The sequence below is a fragment of the Nuphar pumila genome, chromosome 15 (assembly GCF_984573655.1).
Source record: "Nuphar pumila chromosome 15, dmNupPumi1.hap1.1, whole genome shotgun sequence".
Lineage (NCBI taxonomy): Eukaryota > Viridiplantae > Streptophyta > Magnoliopsida > Nymphaeales > Nymphaeaceae > Nuphar > Nuphar pumila.
In genome coordinates this window covers 79,725,570-79,749,886 of record NC_143263.1, presented here as the reverse complement: position 1 = coordinate 79,749,886, position 24,317 = coordinate 79,725,570, and the positions used below count along the sequence as shown (strand labels likewise).

Genomic DNA, 24,317 nt, shown 5'->3' with positions numbered 1-24,317 from the left:
AATGATGGGCATGCATGGATATCTATATTCTTTCAAGATGACTGAAAGCTAGTGCTATCATTCACCTACAGGCTAATGGGCTAAAAACATGATAATCAGTAACCAAATTTCCTTATAAACGTTTAAGATGACCCACTAATTGTAATCAATGGCTACCTGTGTACATGGTACAGCGCGCGCGCGCGCGCGCGCGAGAGAGAGAGAGAGAGAGAGAGAGAGAGAGAGAGAGGTTGCCTCGTCGTGAATGGTGGAATATGCTCTTGATTTCCTTGTAAAACAAGTATGACTACACTGCATGTTAAATCAAACCGCACTCAACTTTGGTTTTTGGAAGATCTAAAACGCCCTCATGCATATGTCAGACATTGGAAGACAGAAACTCGTTACTTTAGCAAATCAAAAGCCAGGGTGCCGTCGTTTTGATTTTGCATTTTTATTTGCTTGAAATTTGCATTTATTTGAGGAAAACATGCAGCAAACTTGAGGGATTCTTCTCCATAATTCATCAGATTAACACCTTTAAGCCTATGATGACTTGAACAGATTAAGTGCATTCATTACGCATGAAATTATTTTCTCTATTGCACACTTTTAAAATAAGGCCATTCATTTGAGGAAAACATGCGGCAAATTTCAGGAGATTCTTCCCCAAGACTCGTGAGATTGACAGCTTTAAACCTATGATGATATGAATCAGATTAAAAGCATTCATTACACATGAAATAAAATTGAGTTTCTTCCTCTCAAAATTGCACTCAACTCTTAAAAACAAGTTCATGAATTTGAGGGATTCCTTGACAACTGAAAACAAAAAGGAAATAATGCAGAGCTATGCCACAAGGAAATGCTTATCAAATCGACAAAATTGGAATCACCAACATGAAGAAACAGCTGAAAAACCAAAAAGAAAAACGTTGAGGAATGAAGAAAACTTTGATTGATATGGTAATGGACATTTTTGTCATTTAAAGCCTACAAAGATTATCATCTCACGAAGATGGCGGGGATTCCTTTTCCTGTCATAATGCACAACAAGGATGGGCATTTACACCATTGTAGAATAACCCAACAGTGGGTAAATAATTAACAAGAAGATAAATCATAAAATCTCATGAAATTGGAGGACAGAGAAAAAAAAGAAGCTTTGATTGATGATGTGTCCTCTGTGCCACTGTTCCCATCTCTCTCTCTCGTCAAGCCCGTCCAATAAAGCTCGCATCTCGGAAGCCCGACCTGTCATTTCAATCTCCACCCCCTCTCTCTCTCTCTCCATGTAACAACCGAATTCTCCCCCCCCCCCCCCCGAAAGAAAATCCAACCATCTTTGTCTCTCCCGTCAACCCCTCATCAAGAGAAATCCAGGCCCCCCTCTCTCTCTCTTCATCTCTTTATCTCCCTCTCTCTCTCTCTTATATCAACGGAATTCTCCCCTCGTAAGAAAATCCCGGCCCCCTCTCTCTCTCACTTCATCTCTTTATCTCCCTCTCTCACACAAGAACGCCACCACCCCCACCAACCGCCAGAAGCAGAGGTACCAGCCACCTCATGGTGGTAGCTCAGCCGGTGATGGGCGTCGGATTATGAAGGAGAGGCAGCGGTGGCAGCCGGATGAAGACGCCCTCCTGCGCGCTTACGTCAAGCAGTACGGTCCCAAGGAATGGCACCTCGTCTCCGATCGGATGGGTCGCCGCCTAGACCGGGACGCCAAGTCCTGCCTGGAGCGCTGGAAGAACTACCTCAAGCCCGGCATTAAGAAGGGCTCCCTCACCCCTGAGGAGCAGTCCCTCGTCATCTCCCTCCAGGCCAACTACGGAAACAAGTGGAAGAAGATCGCCGCCGAGATCCCCGGCCGCACAGCCAAGCGCCTCGGCAAGTGGTGGGAGGTCTTCAAGGAGAAGCAGCTCAAGGAGCAGCAGCGCCGCCACCACCACCACCACTCTGCCGCCGACTTCTCCTCCGCCGAGTCGGGAATCTCCGCCGCTGACTCCTCCGGCCGCTACGACCACATCCTGGAGACCTTCGCCGAGAAGTACGTCCTCAAGGCCGCCACCATGGCCACTGATCCGAGACTCACCCTCTCTGCCGGGATCCAACCGGTTCCCATGCCCCCGGCACCGATTCTGCCTCCCTGGATGGCCAATCCACCGCCTCCACCACCATCGGCCTCTCCGTCCGTCTCCCTCTCCCTCTCCCCTTCGTCCGTGGCCGAGCCACCCACGGGTGGCGGTGCCACTACTTCTGCTTCTGCTGGTGCAGCTCACTCCTCTACTGAGATGATGCTGTCAAGAGGGTGGGTGCACAACAGCAAGGAGACCAATGGCATGAATTTAATGGTGCAGCACCAATTGCCTGCCTTCATGCAGTACTGCAAGGAGCTGGAAGAAGGGAGACAAGCATGGTTTCAGCACAAGAAGGAGGCCACCTGGAGACTGAGCAGGCTGGAGCAGCAGCTGGAGTCAGAGAAGGTGAGGAAGAGGAGGGAGAAGATGGAGGAGGTGGAGGGGAAGATAAGGGTGCTGAGGGAAGAGGAGATGGCCTATCTGGACAAGCTGGAGAGCGAGTGCAGGGAGCAGCTGAACAGCATCCAGAGGGATGCTGAGTTGAAGGAGGCTAAGATGATGGAACAGTGGGCGGGCAAGCATGTGAAGGTGACCAAGTTCCTGGAGCAGATGGGAGGGTACCATCACTTCCCATGTGGGGCTGGTGCTGGTGCGGGTACAGCAGGTGCACCTGGTGCTAAGGACTTGCACTAGTGGTGTTGGTAGTTGTGGCCTTGTTTTTATGATGCATGGACGAGTGACAAAGGGGCTGCAGTATTGCTGGTTTGCTTTGTTCTTTCTATAACTATTTCTTTTTGGTGTTTGTTTTTATCTCTAGATTATATGCTTTTGATGCTTAATGCTAGAGCATATGAGACTCACTCTCCGCTATGGCTGCTATTTCTGCAAAACTGGATCAATGTGGTCTTTTCTCATTATTCAGAACACTGATGAGAAACCAATTAGATGAAATTGAGTCATACGCTTGTCAGATACACGCACGCACACATACACAGGTCAGATCAAGCACGAATATGAAAGTCTGTATGTGTGTGTTCATCTATCAGTCTATGTGGTCCAAATGAGAATTAATGATGCTGTACTCGTGGTTTGCTGGGCAACGTTATTCTGCTAATGTTCAGTTACGGCAAATCTGCAACGGCCTAAAATAGTAATGTTGTTTGGCATCATGCATTGAACTCGGTCAGTCTGTGATTCTAAAGGTGGTCTGGGCCGACCTCAGTTTGATTATAGTCATTTCTTCTCCGGTCGTGGACGATCTATCGTGTTATCTGTTTTCAGTAGTTTTTTATATAAGACGTGTTGTGGATTCTATCAGTGGCTTCAATATTTATCTTTATCAATATCACCATTTCGCCCTTTATCTCTTATAAAGGTGATTAAATTTGTGAAACTATAAATTGCAAATCGACATTTCGGTAGAGAGAGAGATATTCCAGACAAATTTCCATTATGTACAGGCTTTTATCGCAAGTTGTTGGATGGTACGTGCATGAAAATTATAAAAGATAAGCTTTTTTTTGTCAAACAACTTATCCAGCCAAATCATTAGTTCCCAGGCCCTTCACATGTATACCTGAATCAACTTTCTTCTGTTTAATAGTCTGACTCATAGTTACCAGGAAAAGAAATGGATACGAGAAAGGTTGCATAAAGCTTAAACTGGGAAGAAGTGTTGAAAACCAGTAGAAGCAGATATATATATATATATAGTGATTATGCAAGTGTAACACCCGATTCCGTACTTTTAGAGACCAGGTTCATAGGTATTACTTCTTAGAAAAAAATATCAAGATAGGGTAAAGAAACATCAACTATTTTGTAAATAAACTATCATCAATCAATGTCAAGCAACTAAATTCTACATAATCAAGCCACAAAGGTTACATCATCCAAATGAAGCATGGCCTCTCAAGTTTAATAAATAAAAGAAAAAAAATAACTGCTCTATCGAAAGACGAAGCTACCTGTCAAGCAACTAAATTCTACGTAATCAAACATCGCCTCTCAAGTTTAATAAATAAAAGAAAAAGAATAACTGCTCTCTGCCCAAAGACAAAGCTACTTACGTCTTTAAGAAGGCTGAAAACATCCAAAACACTAAGTTCTGTCTCATGCAGTCACCTACAACTTACAATTGTAATAATTAAAGAAGGTGAGTCTAAAACTGAGTAAGAAATAAATTATAGGTAAAATAATCTCAGATTTACGCTAACCCTTAGTTTTATTTTAAATTTTTATTATACAGTACGTACATCGTGTCTTTTACATTTTTCCAATTCTCACGAGTTAGCATTTTCTCAATACTAACTACTATCTATTTCTGCAAATCAAGAGAGAACAATATCGAGTAATCTTGTAAAAGGATGAAACATGAGATACAAGAAGTTGATATCATTATGCTCATTTGAATGTAAATGAAGCATAATAGCTATCATAACCCTGATAAAATACCTAGGCGCAATTGATTTTCTAAACTGAAAAATGCATCATTTGTCTAACAAACTTGAACTGTTGCTGTCAAAATGACGGTGATTTTTTCTGTAAGAATCTTAGTCTACAGTTAAACTATAAAAGTAAGCTGCTTCAATCTTACTCTTGTAAACCAGTTCGAATTGACTATATTTTCTTTCTGATTTCGAGAACAAAAGAGCTCCTATTTTACCATCAACCAGCTAAAACACCATTCTTTGGGAGAAGTTGCTGCAGTAGCCACCATAAAGGTGAACCACGTAATTAAACATGATTAGGTGAATAATAGCTTAAGGATGAAAAGGATAACAGAGGACACAATTGAGCATGTGGGATTGGTTGAGATTAGCGCAATGGATTCTCAAGCAACTTGTTCTTGACAACAAAATCACCGTACTAATCCCCATCTCCAATACAAGATTTTTCCAATTAACTTCGTACACTTTGCAGTGTCAAGTTATGCAAAATAGTATTGACCATGGTCTGAAAGAGTAGAATTAGAAATATCTGTATCATTAACGCAAAAAATACTGCCTTGCCTGACCAATTTGTACCCTCGGCAAGCTAAGAAACTTGTTGTTAATCAAGTCATGTCTCCCAAAGAAGAAGCCTTCATTTGGGGAACGTACATTTCAACAGATATTCTATAGGAAGAACTGGAATTGCTAGAATTATGGCAAAAAAATTTCTTACAGGTTTCTTAGGCATACAGTATATGTACGGTTTAAGGATCTCGCTGACGAGGTAGGAAGCAGTATCTAATGAAAGAATTGTCGAAGAAAGCTCACATCTCATTAGGATCAAAGAAAGGGATGAGTAATTAGGATTGTTAATTTTGAGATTGCTAGTATTGCAGCAACATTGTAGTGCTATCGACAATGACTTGCATGTAGATTAGATAAGTTGGTATGAACCTTTCAAAAAATATAAAAAAAAACAGAGTTGGTTTGAACATCTCGTATCCTGTCTACGGTTAAGGACCACACAGCGCGAGCCAAGCTGAACTATATATAGTTCAGGCTAAGCTCGTTAAGGTTGACAAGATCATAAATTCAAACCATCAAGCTGAATAGAAAAGCATTTTATGGGCCCAAATGAGCTCATTTTTTTAGCCAAACTGAACAGATTTGCAAGTAGCTTGGTTCACTTGCCAGCACTGGCTTTCCCCTGCTTAATTTTACCGTAATCTAACATAATAAATACGCAAATGCCAAGTATGTAGGACTTAGTAAAGCAAAATATATATATATATATATATATATATATATATATATATATATATATATATATATATATATATATATATATATATATATATATATATATATATAGTAACCCGTATCATCAGGGTAAAGTGTCCGACACAAATTGGACACTTTTTGCACCGCTGATCGCACCTGCAATCAGTGGCTCAATTTTTTTTCGTTTTAATATCTTTTAGTGGCCTTCTTGACTGCCACTAAAGATCTGGGCAGAAACCAGGTCTTTTGCAGAAGTCAAGAACTGCGCTAAAAGGTCATTTTTCAAATTTGTTGGGATGGGCGGCGTGCGGCTGGGTGTCCAACCCTTGTTCGATGAAACATAGGAAAACCCATATTGCTAGAAAATGACACTTGTAACTTTTTTTTGAAAGCATAGCTGGGGTTATGCGGACCCCTACCCGAACAACAGCCGCCCCATGTGGCAGAGAGATTCAATCCTGGGCCTTCAGCTTGACACAGGATCCCACTTACCACATGGATACCACCTCGGTAGTGAAAATGGCATTTGTATTTTCTTCAATGAAAAAACATGAATTTTTAAGCTTTAATATTCATGAAATTTTTTTTTTAACTCCGCCTGTGTATAACTGTTTAGTTATACACTGTCGGTCCCAAGCCCGGATAAAGGAGGAGGGTTGCGGTAGGCCTGTGACAGCCAGCATAAAAACTTAGTCATACCCTATGAATATGAACCAATATGAGAATTTCGTTGGGGCGTTCCCTACTGAGCAACGCGCTGTACTCTATAGGCCCGGAGGCAGTGATAAATGGGCAAGGGTTGATAGGTCGTCGCCCGGAAGCGACGCATCACACCGGCGCCCGGGTGTGGTGTCAAATAGGCAAGGGTTCCCTCACTTTGTTGGACGGGTGGGGGTAAAGAAGTTAGTCCAAGACCATAAAATTAGGTTAGCCACTTGGAACATAGGGTGTTTAACTGGTAAGTTGGTAGAGTTAGTAGATGTTATGTGTAGGAGAAAGATTGATATTTTATGTCTACAAGAGACCAAATGGGTAGGTGAGAAAGCAAAAGTGATAGAACCTTGGGGATATAAGATTTGGTATACAGGAATAAATAGGAATAGGAATGGAGTAGGGATTGTTATGTGTCGTGAGTTTATAGATAATGTAGTTGAGGTCCGTAGGAAGGGTGATAGGATTTTACTTATTAAATTAGTATTAGGTACTGATATTATTAATATTATTAGTGTTTATGCACCTCAAGTAGGTTTAGATGATTCCACTAAGCGTCAATTTTGGGAAGATTTAGATGGAGTAGTACAAGGGATATCTTTTGGAGAAAGGCTTTTCATCGGCGGTGACCTTAATGGGCATGTAGGCATTAGTAGGGATGGATTTGAGAGTATCCATGGAGGCTATGGTATAGGAGAAAGAAACGATAGTGGAGAAAGGATTTTAGATTTTGGTTTGTCCTATGATATGATCTTAGCAAACACTTGGTTTAGGAAGAGAGAGTCTCACCTAGTAACATTTAAAAGTGGGGTTAATACGAGTCAGATAGATTTTTTCCTACTTAGAAAGAGAGATATGGGTTGTTGCATCGATTGTAAGGTTATACCGGGAGAAAGTGTAGTTACACAACATAGAGTCTTAATTTTAGATCTTAGAATTAGACAATGCCGCAAAAGGGATAGACATAGGATAGATCCTAGAATTAAGTGGTGGGCACTAAAAGGAGCTAAACAAGGAATGTTTGTAGAGCGGGTAGTTAAGGAAGTTGATTGGTGTCTCGAGGAGGATTCAGAATCTATGTGGAATAAGATAGCGGGTGGCATGAGAAAGGTGGCTAAGGAGGAATTGGGTGAGTCTAAAGGTGGTGCACCGCTAGGTAAGGATACATCGTGGTGGAACGAGGATGTCAAATTAGCTATTAAGGTTAAAAGAGAGTGTTATAGAAATCTAAGTAAAAGTCGTGATAATGAGAATTTGGAGAAGTATATGATAGCAAATAAGAAAGCTAAAAAAGTAGTTCGGAACGCGAGGGATAAGGTATATAAGGAGGTTTATGACAAGTTGGATACCAAAGAGGGTGAGAAGGATATTTATAGGATTGCAAAAATGAGAGATAGGAAATCGAGGGATCTGGGTATGGTTAGATGTATCAAAGATGAAACGCAAAGAGTTTTAGTCAAAGATGAGGAGATTAAGGAGAGCTGGAAAGATTATTTTGATAAGCTATTTAATGAAAGTCATGCTCAGGATCTGGGAGACTTTTCCATTCCTTTTCATGAGATGAATCGTGACTTCATGCACAAGATTCAAAAGAAAGAAATTACAGAGGCTTTGAAGAAAATGAAATCAAGAAGGGCAGTTGGCCCAGATGGTATACCTATCGAGGCTTGGAAATGCTTGGGAGAGAAAGGTTTAGAATGGTTGACAAATCTTTTTAACAAGATTTGGCGGACAAATAAGATGCCCAATGAGTGGAGGAAGAGTACTTTGGTGCCTCTATATAAGAATAAGGGTGATATACAAGATTGCACAAACTATCGTGGTATAAAACTCATGAGTCATACTATGAAACTTTGGGAGAGGGTGATTGAGTCTAGGTTGAGGAAGGTTGTCATGATATCAGAGAATCAATTTGGTTTTATGCCTGGAAGATCTACTATGGAAGCTATACATCTTCTTAGACAACTTATTGAAAGAAATAAAGAGAGGAACAAAGATTTGCATATGGTTTTTATTGATTTGGAGAAGGCTTACGATAGAGTACCTAGGGACGTTCTCTAGTGGATAATGATGAAGAAAGGTGTTTTTGTCAAGTACATTAGTATAATTAAAGATATGTATGAAGGAGTAGTAACCAATGTCCGCACTTGTGGAGGGGTGACAACCAATTTTTCTATAACGGTTGGGTTACATCAAGGATCTGCTTTAAGCCCTTTCCTATTTGCTATAGTAATGGATGAGCTTACGAGATCAATTCAAGAAAATGTGTCGTGGTGTATGTTGTTTGCTGATGATATTGTTTTTATTGATGAGTCTAGAGTTGGGGTTAATGCTAAGTTAGAATTATGGAGACAAACATTGGAAGCAAAAGGTTTTAAGTTGAGTAAGAGTAAGACAGAATACATGGAATGTCGATTTAGTAAGCAACGAAATAGAGATGGCAGTGTAGTGAAGCTTGGTGAGCAAGAATTACCGGTGGATGATTCTTTCAAATATTTGGGATCTATCATTCAAAAGTATGAAGAAATTGATGGAGATGTAAATCATAGGATAAAGGTTGGGTGGATGAAATGGAAAAGTGCAACTGGAGTGTTGTGCGATCGTAGAATGCCATTGCGGTTGAAGGGAAAGTTTTATAGGATGACTATTAGGCCCACTTTACTATATGGTACGAAATGTTGGGCTGCCAAGAGACATCATATTCAAAAAATGAGTGTAGTTGAGATGCGTATGCTGAGATGGATGTGTGAAAATACAATAAAAGATAAGATTCAGAACGAGGAGATACGTAAGAAGGTAGGCGTTGCACCCATTGAAAATAAGATGAGAGAGAATCATTTACGGTGGTTTGGACATATTCGACGAAGGCCTAATGATGCTCCAGTTAGAAGGATGGAGAAATGGGAAAATATATTAATTAAAAGAGGTCGGGGTAGGCCTAGGAAGACATGGATGGAGGTGATAGGAAAGGATATGAATGCTTTGAACCTCACCAAAGACATGGCATTGGATAGAAATGAATGGAGGAGAAGGATTCATGTGGAAGACCCAGAATGATTTTCTTTGTTGGTTCATATCGCCGACCCCAATTGTTTTGGGATCAAGGCGTAGTTGTTGTTGTTGTTTATTCATGAAAATTTTAGACTATCTATTTTCAAACCTTATAAAAACCTATCCACCTATTGGAATTGGCGATCAAGAGTTCATTTCTATAAAATAAAGCATGTAAAACCTTTAGAAAACAAGAAAAAAAACTTGTAAAAGCCTAGTATGCTGGTGGTAGGCATGGATTGAAGTAGGCAGATACTCTCTCTCTCTCTCTCTCTCTCTCTCTCTCTCTATATATATATATATATATATATATATATATATATATATATATATATATATATATATATAAGGCTAAGCTTGAGCTTGTAAGAAGCTAGCAAGCTATTTCAAGCTTGTGTTAGTCAAAGTGGTCTATAAATTGTTTGGAGCACACACTACAAGGAAAATGTTAATTAGCGACGGAAATTTGCGACGGATTATTTCTGTCGCAAATTTGTGACGGATTAGATAGAGAAAAATATCCGTCCCTAAAATTGAAATTAGCTGTGGAATTAGCGACGGAAAAATTCTGAAAATTTCATCTCAACAGAATTTTTCCGGCGCTAATCCATCCCTACTTTTTGATAAAAACTGGGCGCAAAATTCTCCCTCGCTCCCTCTCTCTCTCTCTTTCTATGATTACCCCCAAATTCTCCCCTTCCCCATCCATAGCCGGCCGGAGCCGGGTGCTATCGCCGTAACCACCACCGCATCTTTCCCTTCTTCTCATCCCTCTTCTCTTTTTCCTTTCCTCGTCTGTGGCCTTGCCGGAGCAGCGTCATCGCTAACACCCCGTCTGTGGAATTTCTCTCAGGTCTTTGGCAAGTGGAGGAAGTTGTGTTGGTGGACCTCCCCACTTTCTGCTTGTTGGAAGAAGAAGGCTCAAAATCTCTCCCCCATTGTTCCCCCATAATTTTTCATTTGCCTCTGCTTTTTTGCTAGTATGTTTTTTTATCTAGCTGCCTTGTCGTTTTTCCTCTGCAAGTTGTTTTTCCTTTTCCTGTTTTGGATTCTTTCGGAATGGGATTTTTTTTAGTAGTGATGTTGTTGTATACTTCTTTGTGTTAGATGGGCATATGTAAAATGCCCAACTTTGTAGAAGAAGAATCAGTACTTCATAGCATTTTCATATGCCTGTGGTTTGGAGATGTTTTCTACCACCAATTCACTAAATTTTCAAGAAAAACTAAGATGAAATAACACCCTATTTCTACCACCAATGTTTGTAGGAGTTTGATCAACTTGGATGACTATGATGAAATATTGCATTAGTTGCTAGGGCACCTGTTGTTCAACACTATCAGTTTGTGCTTTCGATTTTGAGGATTTAGATTTTATGTTGATTGAGTTGGTAAATATGTTTTCTAATGACCAAGAAGTATGATTATTTACCAATAGAAATGCTTGTTTCTTTTCAGCATAGAATATTGGCCTGATCCTCAGATAGGGATCAAGGAAGCATATAGGGTCTTGAAGCTTGGTGGAAAGGCTTCTATTATCGGTCCAGTGTACCCAACTTATTGGTTGTCTTGTTTCTTTGATGTTGTCTAGTGTACACATGTTGCTTTCAAGAACATAGAGCTTCCTGGCACCAAAAGTTTGTGATATATTTTATTAGATCTTGTTGCAGGAAATACATTTCAAGATTGAGATCTCCTCGGACTGGCACTTTTGCACCATTCTTGGATACACTGGGTAAATTTTGCATCTAATTGTTGTACTGACTGTTTTAAGTTTCATCCTCATGAACTAATGACTAATGATACGAGTTCCATTTTTCAAATGGTTCCTTGATTTTGTTTGCCTGATATTGTATATTTTGCTATTAGTTTTTGCCCTTTTCATTTATGGGTCAGATTAATACATATTTGAAACATGTTTGCTCTAAGCTGCTTCTGTTATTTTGTTATTTCTTACTTTTTCTGGATATTGAGAGTTGTTATGTCGACATGATTAGTGTCATAATATTTGTTTCTCCAAATACCATAACATAAGCAAGTTCATGTCCTTAGAGTTGCTAGCTTAACAATGCTTATTGCGGGGTAATAATATAGATGTTTAGTTGTGCCAAATTTCATCACTATTTTGCACTAATATCAAGTGAGTTGTGTAGCATTCTTGTCAAATGGGCAAACAATTGATTTTTCTGCTTTGTTGTTAATATCATATTTGCAAGTTACTAAAACACCTCAATCTATTCATGAAGTGTAACCATTGTCATATTATGTGTTTCAAGAATTGTAGAAATTCTTGTTTCCTAGGAGAGTTCTTCATGGGAGAGTGATTCATGTATGGGGTTTGAGTTGTTTCTCCAATACTAATGTTGTAATATTTAGGGATTGGGTCTATCAAAAGTTACCCAAGATTTTTCCTTGAAAGCTAGAGGCTAAAGTTAATAGCCCTGTTCTGCATATTAGTGAATGTTAATCCCCTACATCTTATGGTGTTTAATAGCCAGTTTCTGATGTACTTTGCAGAGTGGATTTGGTGCTGCATCCTGAGGTTGTTTTTTAAATTACCTGCCAGTGAACTGAAAGAAATACGAAATGGTAATCTATAGGTTGTTTTTTAAACTCAGTTTTGCCCGAAAACTTAGATAATCTGTATTTTCATTGGTTTTATGATGTAGATTCTGGAATTTTCAAATTACAAAGAAGTGGCTCTCATGACTTTTACCCAGTGCTAGAATAGAAAAACACAAATCAGATTTCAAGTTGTTCATAACGTTCTGAATTTTTAATTGTAGGCATGCGAATGTTATACTCAACAAGAATGAGTTGGAAAAATTACCAGAAGGCCCAAAGGTGAGCCCTGCCCCGCCCTGCACCGTACCCCCACCCCCCTCCTCTTTCTCTCTCATGCTCTTACTGTGATGAAATATTCTGACACCTTATCTAGGTTGTTCTAGCATCCATGGCCAGTTTGGAAGAGGGATTTTCTCATGATATATTTGTGGAATGTTCTAGCGTCTATTGAAGTTCTAGAAAATGAAAGTCATCATTGTTCACTCTATATCAATTGAAACCAAAGGTAGCTTATAAAATATCATTCACTTCTTTATTTTGAAGTGTCTATACACTACATATGAGTGTCCAACACTTTGCACACCATATTTAGCATGTCCAATAGTGTTGAACTCTTTGAAGTTAGAATATAGCTATATCCAGGCCATGTGAAAAACTGTTTGTGTTAGTATTGGTGTTGGAGATAGTTTCTGCATAAAGGCAGCAAGTGGATGAAAAAGTGAAAAAGACACTTAAGCGTTTGTTTTTTTATCTTTTTTTTGCATTAGTGTTCACTATTTTTATCAGTTGCCAGAAGAGATTATTCAGGCTAAAACTACATTTGATTCTTTGGCAGGTCTGCTCCGGAAATGATAGCAACTTTTGTGATCAACCAAAAGGGAATTGACCCACCTTCACTAGATCTGCTTGCAAGAGCAAGGGTAAATTACAATTTTGCTTCATGTTTTTCTCTCTCCTGAATTTGCTATTACAACTACTGTAACGTAGACAGACAAGCGACTTGTAGGGGTTTAACTTCTTTGTACCTATTAGTTGTCTATTCACAATACTTTCTTATTTTGGCTTTCACTGTGTCTTCAAGTTTCCATCTAATTTTAGTTTGTGAACATTTAAATGGGCTTTAGGTTAGGGATGTCAATAAATAGTACAAAGCCCGTTGTCAAGCATTAAGTTTGAGTCAGAATTCAGTGTCTAACAGGTCTCCTTATTTATTATTAGATTATCTGCTAAAAGGGCTTCTTTTGAACTTTGGAAAACCAGTTTCCGTGATGACCTTTCTTCAGAATTAGGACAGTTGTCTTTGTTTAAACTTTAATCTATCACTAATTCCATAATTTCAGCTACTAATGAATATAAATAAATAAATAATGGACATCCATATACATACACTCTCTCTAGTGTCACCTATATCACCAATATTTTGAAAATATCATGATAATATCGGTGATATCAAGTCAGCTGATATTATCTTTAATTTATCATGATATTTTCAAATTATTGCCAATACTTAAAATATATCATGATATTTTTGGAAAAATCTCATTTTTTAAATATTTTAAGCATATATTTTCTATATTTTTTGTTTCTTTTATATTTTAAAATCTTCTAAAACTTGTTTCTTTATATTTTTGCAAGAAAAATCATGCAAATTTATTGTTTTTTTATCTTTTTTCTTATTATTTACATATTTTCAATCTTTTTAAACTCTTGAGATTTTCCAACTTTTGAAAATCTCTCCGAGAAATATACCCTTGCCGAGAAAATACCTTAGACGATATAGGTGACTATGATAGATACATACATATGTTGGTGTTTGGAAATTTATTTAGTACTACAAGCTTGTTGTGTCTTGATATAAAGTGTTTCTGTTGTTTCTATCCTTTACATGTTGCTTTGCAGCTAGTGCTATTGGAGCTTGCAAACAATCCAAAGCTTGTATATCACTGTGGTCTAACCCCTCAAAGATTACCTGTATGTGATTTCTTGTACCCTCCATTCAATTTCTATCCAAGTTCTGCTGATCTTAATATGGTTAATATTCTGTAAGGAACTGGTGGAAAATAATCCCATTATTGCAGTGGAAAACAATCCCATTACTGAATTGTTTTTAATATATATATATATATAAGACTCGGTCAAAGTTGTGCCCATTAGGGGACACGTGATGAGTTGTGGAGCTTAATTCAAAGTTTTTTTCCTTACTAGCAGCTTAGTTAAAACTGCATAAAAAACCTTAATTTTTGGTCAAGTGAAGACTTTGACCCTCATTTGATTAAAAAATTCAAGGCGTGCATGCCTCGGCTTGAGGCGTGCGCCTCAAGGCGTATGAGGCGCACACCTTGGGGCTCTTTTTTTAAAATTTTACAACAGATTAGCGACGGATAATATTCGTCGCTAATATTCAACAATGATTTTTTGCTGGTTTGTGACAGATTATATTCTGTCGCTATTTTAGCGACGAAATATAATCCATCGCAAACCCAAATCAGTACTTATTTAGTGATGGACTCAGGACAGATCATGTTCGTCGCTAATTCATCGCAAATTAGCGATGAAAGTAGCGACAAATAAGTTCTGTCGCTAATTAGCGGCTAGGATTATGCGACTGACGCTATCTGTAGTGAATCCATCACTAAACTGTTTAGCGACGGATTAACGACAGATAACGTCCATCGTTAATCCACATTCACTACAACAAATGAGTGGATTAGCGACGACTTAATTTTGTTGCTATGCCATCGCTAAACGGCTAAGCAACGAATTAGCGACATATATCTTCTATCGCGATTTTTTTGACGCTAATAAGCGACAGCGTATATTCGTCGCCAGTTTCGTCGCTAAGTTGCGACGGAATAACGAACAGTAACATCCATCGCAAAGCCGTCGTTACTAAACGGCAACCTCAATTTGGCGACGACTTTACAACTGTCACTAATCCATCGCTAACTTATACATCTAGCGACAGATATATCCGTCGCTAATCCATCGCAAACAAGGAAAAAAATAAAATAAAAATATTTGAAAATTAAATATCGAGAAAAAATTTCTCGCACTATAATTTATATTTCCTGTGAATAAAAAACAAAGTACACATAAAATTACATATAAAAGGAAACTAAAACAATTAATCGTTCCACTTTAAAATTCACAAGTTTTAATTATTTACAATTCAACAATTACATTTTCGAAACAAAAAAAAAGTAGAACAAATTCAACACATTAATCTAATCATCGCCAAGATTTTGTGCGTCTTCTTGTTCATTGCCTTAATCTGTCCCTTCAGTTCCGCTATGCTGATTATCGCCAGCAACCTACATAAGAAAAAAAAGGTTAGTATTGATAAACAAAATATATTGAAAAAAAAAACTCTATATGTGATTCTATCATGCTCATATGTGCTCTAAGGCAGGCAAAAAACTCTATATGTGATTCTATCATGAATGATGTGTTCTAAGGCAATCAAAAAACTGAATAATCATAGCATGTTCATATGTATTCTAAGGCAGTCAGAAAAACTCTATATGTGATTCTACCATGCTCATATATGCTCTAAGGCAGGCCAAAAACTGTATATGTGATTTTATCATGCTCATATGTGTTCTAAGGGTGTGATTATAGTATGCTCATATATGTTCTAAAGCAGTCAAAAAAACTCTATATGTGATTCTATCATGCTCATATGTGTTCTAAGGCAGGCAAAAAACTTTATATGTGATCCTATCATGCTCATATGTGTTCTAAGGCAGGCAAAAAACTTTATATGTGATTCTATCATGCTCATATGTGTTCTAAGGCAGTCAGAAAAACTCTATATGTGATTCTACCATGCTCATATGTGCTCTAAGGCAGGCAAAAAACTTTATATGTGATTCTATCATGCTCATATGTGTTCTAAGGCAGTCAGAAAAACTCTATATGTGATTCTACCATGCTCATATGTGCCATAAGGCAGACAAAAAGCTGTATATGTGATTTTATCATGCTCATATGTGTTCTACGACAGTAAAAAAACTGAATATGTGATTATAGCATGCTCATATGTGTTCTAAAGCAGTCAAAAAAACTCTATATGTGATTCTATCATGCTCATATGTGCTCTAAGGCAGGCAAAAAACTTTATATGTGATTCTATCATGCTCATATGTGTTCTAAGGCAGCCAGAAAAACTCTATATGTGATTCTACCATGCTCATATGTGTTTTAAGGCAGTCAGAAAAACTCTATATGTGATTCTATCATGCTCATATGTGTTCTAAGGCAGTCAAAAAACTGAATATGTGATTATAGCATGCTCATATGTGTTCTAAGGTAGTCAAAAAAACTGAATATGTGATTCTATCATGCTCATATGTGCTCTAAGGCAGGCAAAAAACTCTATATGTGATTCTATCATGAATGATATGTGCTCTAAGGCAGGCAAAAAACTCTATATGTGATTCTATCATGAATGATATGTGTTCTAAGGCACTAAAAAAACTCTATATGTGATTATATTATGCTCATATGTGATCTAAGGCAGTAAGAAAAACTCTATATGTGATTCTACCATGCTCATATGTGCTCTAAGGCAGACAAAAAGCTGTATATGTGATTCTATCATGCTCATATGTGTTCTAAAGCAGTAAAAATATTATACTGAAATATTATATAAAAGGTCAGTACTGATAAACAAAATATACTGAAATAAATTATATCCAATGCACCTAAGTTAAGGCAATCAAAGTTACATGAAATCTAATGACATACAATATATTGCATGAAACTTTCATACCTGAGAGGCACCTGCAATCGAAGTTCTCCTTTTCAGCAAAAAACTGTTGAACTCAGATCGGAGAACGTCAGTGATGGTTTCATGGAAGTAGTCACGCATTGTGTCTTTAACGATCTGGTGTACATCATCACCGGAAAAAATAGGATGTTGCTTGGAGCTTATGTCGACGGAAGAAGTCTGTGAGTCGTGACTGGAGGAAGCAATGACAGGTGAGGTGTTCATATTACTCCCGAACACACGACCCTTTTTGGGTTCACCTGCTGCAGTCACCCATGCTGCAGGATCAAATGATGGATGTTGAGTAGAGTCATCGCCATATCGCTCTACCATCTGTTTCTCATATGCCTCCTACAAAATAATGTTTACAGTATGCATTAATAATTAAGAATTACAAAGAAAATTGTAACTTGTATATTGCAATGATTATTAATAGAATAAATACATACCGTTGTCGTTCTCGCCTTCTCTGATACGAAGTCTCTCGTGGTCTTCCGTTTATGTGTTTCAACAAACACATCCTTATATGATACAATGCCTCCTTTTTCTGCTTCCTGCGAAGTTAAATGATAAAAGATTTAGTTAACATGTTTGCAACAATACTTATAAAATTGATATTATATATTGATGAGTTACCATTTTCTTCAAGTGGCTCCCAAAAGTCTTAGATCCACCTGTGTGTAGATGGGCTTTTGGGCATTTTCGCTCGATTTTGTGCAGCCTTCACAGAGCGATTTTGAAATGCATCCCCCGCCCACTTGTTGCACATTCCCTCCCAATAATCTCTCCTGATAGTAATAGGGCCATGACCCTTCCACTATAGTGGATCATCTATTCTGCCACATGTTTTTTTGTTGCAGTCTTCATATTGTGCAGCATGTCTGCAAATTGATTGGCAGCCACCTTCTGCTACACATTCCTTGTATCATGTTCCTTCACTGTAGTCGCGAAGCAATTCGAAGCCTATATATATTTTCAAAAAGTTAGTAGACATGACTATAAAAAAAATTAAATATGAAACACATTAACTATGACAAACAACTGTATACCATGAATGAGGACCACAATCTGTCTATCACCTCTTTTGGATACTATTTACATTAAGCGATCGGTCCTGGTAGATGTTGAAAACGTGAATTCCTAATCTCGTGTATTACTTTTTGTGGCTCAAACCTCGTGTTGCACATGAATTGGTACACAATAAATATCAATATAAAATATTTATAAGATATGCAATAAGTGAAAACGAAATACTTATGGTCGATTATCGATATACACTATTCGAATGAGTCTTCTTGTGCCAAACTGAGAAGACCCTGCATCTTGTGTTGGCTCCTGACTTGTGTGATCAATTGGTGTAGGTGGGTCATGTACAGGCGAAACATCATCTGTAAAAAAATACGTTAGAAATTCTCAGAATGCGCATTTCAACTAATCAAGCATCCAATTAGTTAAATGATATACCTATCACAGAAGCCCGTGAAGATGAAGGTTGGGCCTGGCTACTACTGGATGAACGACCATTGTCAGCTCCATGAACCATATTCACCTCCACAATGCCTGAGGATTTGTTGAGTCTTGTTGTAGTTGGATCAAACCAATGACACGTGAATAAAGTTACCATATTATTTATGCCTAAGTAAGTCAACTCCATTATTTATGCCTAAGATCACTCTTCAAATGGATGTATGACTAATGAGTAAAATAAGGTATTTATATATGTTTCATTCATCACAGAAGACCCTATCCTCAACCGTTGTATTTTAAATTAAGATACGGAGCCATTTTGTTCATGATCACACAAGTAAATTGCTGAGCATGACTAATTAAAATGATGAAAAACAAAGTGCCACCCTCTGTGTTTAAAAAAGAAGGCAGTACCAATATAGGCATCAAAGCCAATAAAAGAAAAATAATTGAAAATATACAAATTGTTCTATTGCAGTGTGAGTACAAATATTCTTTTGCATTCTTTCAAGTGCTTATCACAACCTCCATGAAAATTATAATTATAAAAAGAAAATAATAGAACACAATACCAGAATCAAAACAATAACCATTACTCGTATCTCATGAAAGTGCTTGATAATTTTTCACTTATTGCATTGACTAGTGAGAGAGAGAAGAGAAGAACTATTCACGTTTTGATGAAAGGTAAGAAAAACAAGTTCCACACAAAATCACCTCTTCACGTTTTGAAATCAACAAAGCCAAGGTCAACCAATTTTTCTGCAAAAATCAACAAAAAATAAGTAAAACAAATTAAATAATATGCAGGGGGTCGACCCTCTGCCAGAAACGTAGGAGGTCGACCCCCTTCCAGAAATGCAGGGGGGTCGACCCCCTGCTGCCAGAAATGCAGGGGGTCGACCCCCTGCCTAAAATGCAGGGGGGTCGACCACCTGCCGACGGAAAGGTTTACCTGTGCGTCGCCGAGCAGTGGCGGGAGGCTGACGGGGAGCGGCGAGCGGTGGACGGTGGGGGCCGGAGAGAGGCCGACAGGCGAAAGAGGGCGGCGGGCGGGAGCAGTGGAAGAGGCAGCAAAACAGGAAAAGAAAAAGAGGGTTGGGACTAGGGATTTACGCAATATTTAGCGACAGAATAATTCTGTCACTAAGCCATCGTAAATCAAAAATACGAAAATAGCGACGAAATCTATTCCGTCGCTAAATAGCGCCGATGTTTGCGACGGAACCTATGCCATCGCTATTTTCATAAATAGTATTCATTTTAGCGACTGATTTGTTTTTCTTGTTAATCCGTCGTTAGTTAACGAGGGAATTATTTCGTCGCTAATTCCATATTTTATTGTAGTGATTTTTCTTGTAGTGACAGAAGTGCCCTTGTTTCAGGGAGATAACTTTGTTTTTTTATGTGGTAAAAAGTTAAACAATTACAATAGATGGTGAGAGTCTGACCAAATTGATTGGGTTATGTGAGAATGTAGGATTTTTTAGTTTTTTTTACCTGCCATGCATGAAATAAGATGAAAAACGTTTTTCATAGTTATTATGAGGAAAATTCCCTTTTCACGTTCACATCTAAGGAAACTAGAACTAAAATTTGTCAGTTAAGACGTTATTACTCGATCAAGATAGTTCACGAACCTTAACCCCTAAACATCCCTAGTTTCATATGTGAGGGCAGTTCTTTCTTATTAGCAATGTCTGTGACAAATATCACAAACATAATGTGTATCCTGATAATTCCGAGTATCAACCTCTAACATATCATGTTTCTAATGGGTTTTATGATTTATTTATTTGTAACATTTTCACAAAATCTATTTTTTTTTCTGCTTTTTATTTGTATCTTACCAAGATGTCTCATTCTAAAAAATCTCATGTCCTTCCCTGTTCGGAAAGACATGTTAATGAGATTTGTGATACAGATATCAATTGCTCCTAACCATTTCAATTGTTCCACTTTTTTTTAGGTCCTCCATTATTTTCATTTTAGTAGAAAGGAATGACAGTTCAATCCAATATCATCTGGTGAGATGGCTTGACTAACCATACTGGCATCACATTGAAATTCAATCCCACCTTTCCATCCCCATACCAAATAGTTACAGTAAACCATATGAAATTTCCTGTTTGAACAAGATAGCTTGATGGTTAGGTCACACTATCATAACTGAGGGGGCTTAGATTCAAATCACAGTGAGTTATCCCCAGATTGCGCATCAAAAGAAAAAACAAATGAAAGTTCAAGAGCACCTGGATCCAAAAGACTTAAAACACCCACATTTACGAGAAATGTATATCGTGACAGTTTTCACTAGATACTAATGTAACACCATGACCTCTAGAGTCTGGGTTCATGGGCATTACTTTTCAAAAGAGAAATACCAAAGTAGCGCACAAAAACATGACAACAAATATTTTTTTAAATAAACAGACAAAAATTAATATCAAATGAATAATTCTCACATAATCAAGCCACTATGGCTACATCATCCAAATGAGGCATCACCTCTCAAGTTCAATAAATTCAAAGAAAAAGATAACTACTCTGCCAGAAGACAAACCCACCTACGTCCTAAAGTGGATTCCAAAGCACTAGTATAATTTTAGTTTTTAATCACGCAATATACACATGTTTGTGTTTTTTAAATTCTTTCAGTTTCTTACTCAATTTTCACAAGTTAGCATTTTCTCAATGCTAACAACTATCTACTTTGGTTATATCGATAATAGCCTACTATGGGCATAGCAACTTGTGTAGAATACTGCAATTCTATAGTGTTGGACAGACTATGAACGCACTCTCTGTTTTTGTCCACTGTAGTGTAGGACCCCAAGTAGCGAACCAGCAAGTCAGTAAGTAGAGCTACCTTGCTCCAAGGTTTGTGGCTCATGCTATATCTTAATCTTACTCTACAGTCCCAAATTTCTAAGTATAAATATAATCCCCTAGGACATATATAATATGCATCTCATGCATTCTCATATGAACTCTTTCTTGAGTTTATATTCACTCTCTCGACAAGTATTCTCAAGGAACATTCTCAATTAAGCATTTTCAAGTGACAATCCTAGGGTTCTAATATTCACCAATTTCTAAGCATGCAGAGACATAGTATTTCTACATCAATAAATTTTGAGAGCCCCGACAGTGTCAGCTCTCATGGTGATGGCCAATCAGATTTCTATTTTCACCTATCACCTTCAAGTAATTTATGGGGTTTTAGCATGATAAGGTATTTCAAAGTCACAATAACACAATTGTAACTAGTATGAGACTCAAAATATCATCTCAAAGACTTCATTCTCATGCATGTATTTTTAGGTTCTTCGCAATCTGAAGTATGCATTTTATAAAAAATACGACAATTAATACATGCAACTCATGTTGAAGAATCACAAATATATGAAATCATTTATGACATCAAGGCTAATTCACATGCATTCATTCTATAATAAAAAAAATGTGCATTTCTAATATGTAATTGCAAACTCATTATAATACTACTATGATCTCAAGTAAACATAATTTCATGTAGTCAAATTTGTAAATATGTCAACATATAATGTATTATTAATTAAAAATGCTTATAATTTCTCTTACGCTAAATGCAAAAGTTGAACTCTAGCCTGCAATTGAGTCTCTTGTAGCTATAATAGTAGGATCTGATCATCACATAATTATATTCATATTAATAAACATATATTCTCCATATTTATCAAAATTACCAAAATACTCCTTATGAGGTGGTCTATCAGACCTCAATTTCTCTGCCTATTGTTTGGTCAAACTCATAAGATAAGCACATTCCTCTCTATGGCACAAATCCAATGCACTAAATCTCACTCAATTCTGAGTTTGGGGTGCGAAGTTATGATCATTTTACTAATTTGATATTGGGTCACCTATAAGGGTAAGTCAGTCATTTTAACTTACTACAATCTGACCTAACTCAACCCAGGTCATATTGGGCTTGGTTAGAGTTTAATATACTAACTTTACTAAAGCTAGTTTGGGCCCAACTGAACACTCTAAGTCCCATATCAGATCTTCTCACTAAGTGATGTGGATTCATACCCAGTTTGGTGTAACTAGGCTAGACCCCTTATGTTCAAACTGGGAATAGACTAGGCTAGTTCAGTTTTTTTCTAGTTAGAGACAGATTGGACTAGTTTAGTACAGTTCTAGTTAGGAACAGATTAGACTGGATCCAGTTTAGTTTCAGTCAGAAACATATTAGACTATATCCAATTCAGTTCTGTCTTGGATTCATAACTGATCCGCCTAGTCACAGACTGAATCCAGACCCAATTCAGTATGTGTCTGGTCTAATTTGGACTAGTCTATGCCCAACTGAATCGAATGGAATCCAAACCCAACCTAGTCCAGTTCAATTTGAATCCATCACAAGGAATCGAGCCGTGGCCCAACTTGGCTTGTCTCAGTTCTCATCTCTCTCTCTCTCTCTCTCTCTCTCTCACACACACACACACACACACACACACACACACACACACACACATATATATATATATATATATATATATATATATATATATATATATATATATATATATATACACTCTAACTAGACTCGGTTTGGCTGAACCTAGACCGATTTTGTCCTTAGTTAGGACTAACCTAGCTTGGGTTCACACCCAGACCGATCCAGTTTGGCCGACTCAGTTCAATTCAGCCAAGACCAAGTTAGTCATCCTATAGCTGAGATGACCTCTTATTATTATTATTATTATTATTTATTTTTGAATTGGTTCGGTCTGGGTCTCACCCAGATTGACCCATCTGGGTCCCCAATAGATCTGACTCGATCTACAAATGAGACTCGACTTCTGCAGTCAATGGTCGAAGTGGAGGGGTGCAGCCCCTCCCCCAACCTCCTCCCTTGGGCAAAGGTCACTCAAAACCACCTGGTTGTTGGCTTCCTCTCTCTCTCTCTCACTAAGCCAATAGCCAGTGGCTACTTGCCTCCTCTCAGTGAACGTGCCAGCAACAATGGCTATCGGCCTCCTCTTAGAAACAAAAAGAAAACAGGGGAAGGGGGAAGAGTCATTACTTGTTGGTGGTGGCTCTTCCAGTTGGAGATACTCCAACAAGATTCTCCTCCCTCTTTCTCATTCTCAAATCTTTCAATCTTTGTTTCTCTCTCTCTCTAATCAGGTGGGGAGCAGTGAGACACACTGTGTGGGCTCTTGGTAGGAGATGGGGGAGGCGGTTCCTCATTTGGAGGAACTGACTTCTTTCTCTTTCAAAATATCATTGTTTTTTGTTTACCTTCCATTCTAGATAGGCTTGGCAGGGTATGAGTCCACCCGGCTTGGTTAGACTGTGTTTTACAATTCTACCCCCCTTAAAAGAAGATTTGTCCTGAATCTTACTTGAAAATAAATATGAAAACTATGCATGGATATCTGACTCATGCTCCCAAATAGCCTCAATCCTCAATCTTGTTGTGATGCCTCCATCTGACCAGCACCAAATGTATAACCTTGTTTCACAACTTCTATTCCTTTGTGTTTAAAATTCAATGGGATCCTTTCTAATGCTCATGTTATCCTGAATCTTCAACACTATCTCAATTATATCCAATATGTTGTAGTGTCTGACATGTATTTTTGTAACATAGAAGCATGAAAGATATTGTGAATTCTGGACAAAGAAGGTGGCAAATCTAAATGGTAAGTTGTCAGACCAACCCTCATAAGTATCTCAAAGAGTCCAATATATCTTGAACTCAATTTTTTTTTGACCAAAATTCATTACTCTCTTAAAGGGAGTAATCTTCAAAAATACATGGTCACCCTACTTAAACTCTAACTCATGACGCCTTTCGTTTGCATAACTTTTTTGTCGACTTTATGCAACTAGAAGTCAATTTCAGATAAATTTGACTTGCTCAGCCATATATTGAACCAACTCTGGCCCCAACAGCTTTCTCTCTCTGACCTCATCCCAACATAAGGGA

The 24,317-nt window shown here is 37.9% G+C and overlaps 1 protein-coding gene across 1 annotated transcript; it reads left to right on the top strand.

The window, feature by feature from the left end:
• The first annotated feature begins 1,476 nt into the window (after positions 1 to 1,476).
• Positions 1,477 to 3,019, top strand: LOC149815722 (protein rough sheath 2-like). The gene has a single exon (XM_089989489.1). It carries the CDS (start codon positions 1,581 to 1,583, stop codon positions 2,751 to 2,753), a length of 1,173 nt encoding a protein of 390 aa, XP_089845615.1. The 5' UTR covers positions 1,477 to 1,580; the 3' UTR covers positions 2,754 to 3,019.
• Positions 3,020 to 24,317: the final 21,298 nt, after the last annotated feature.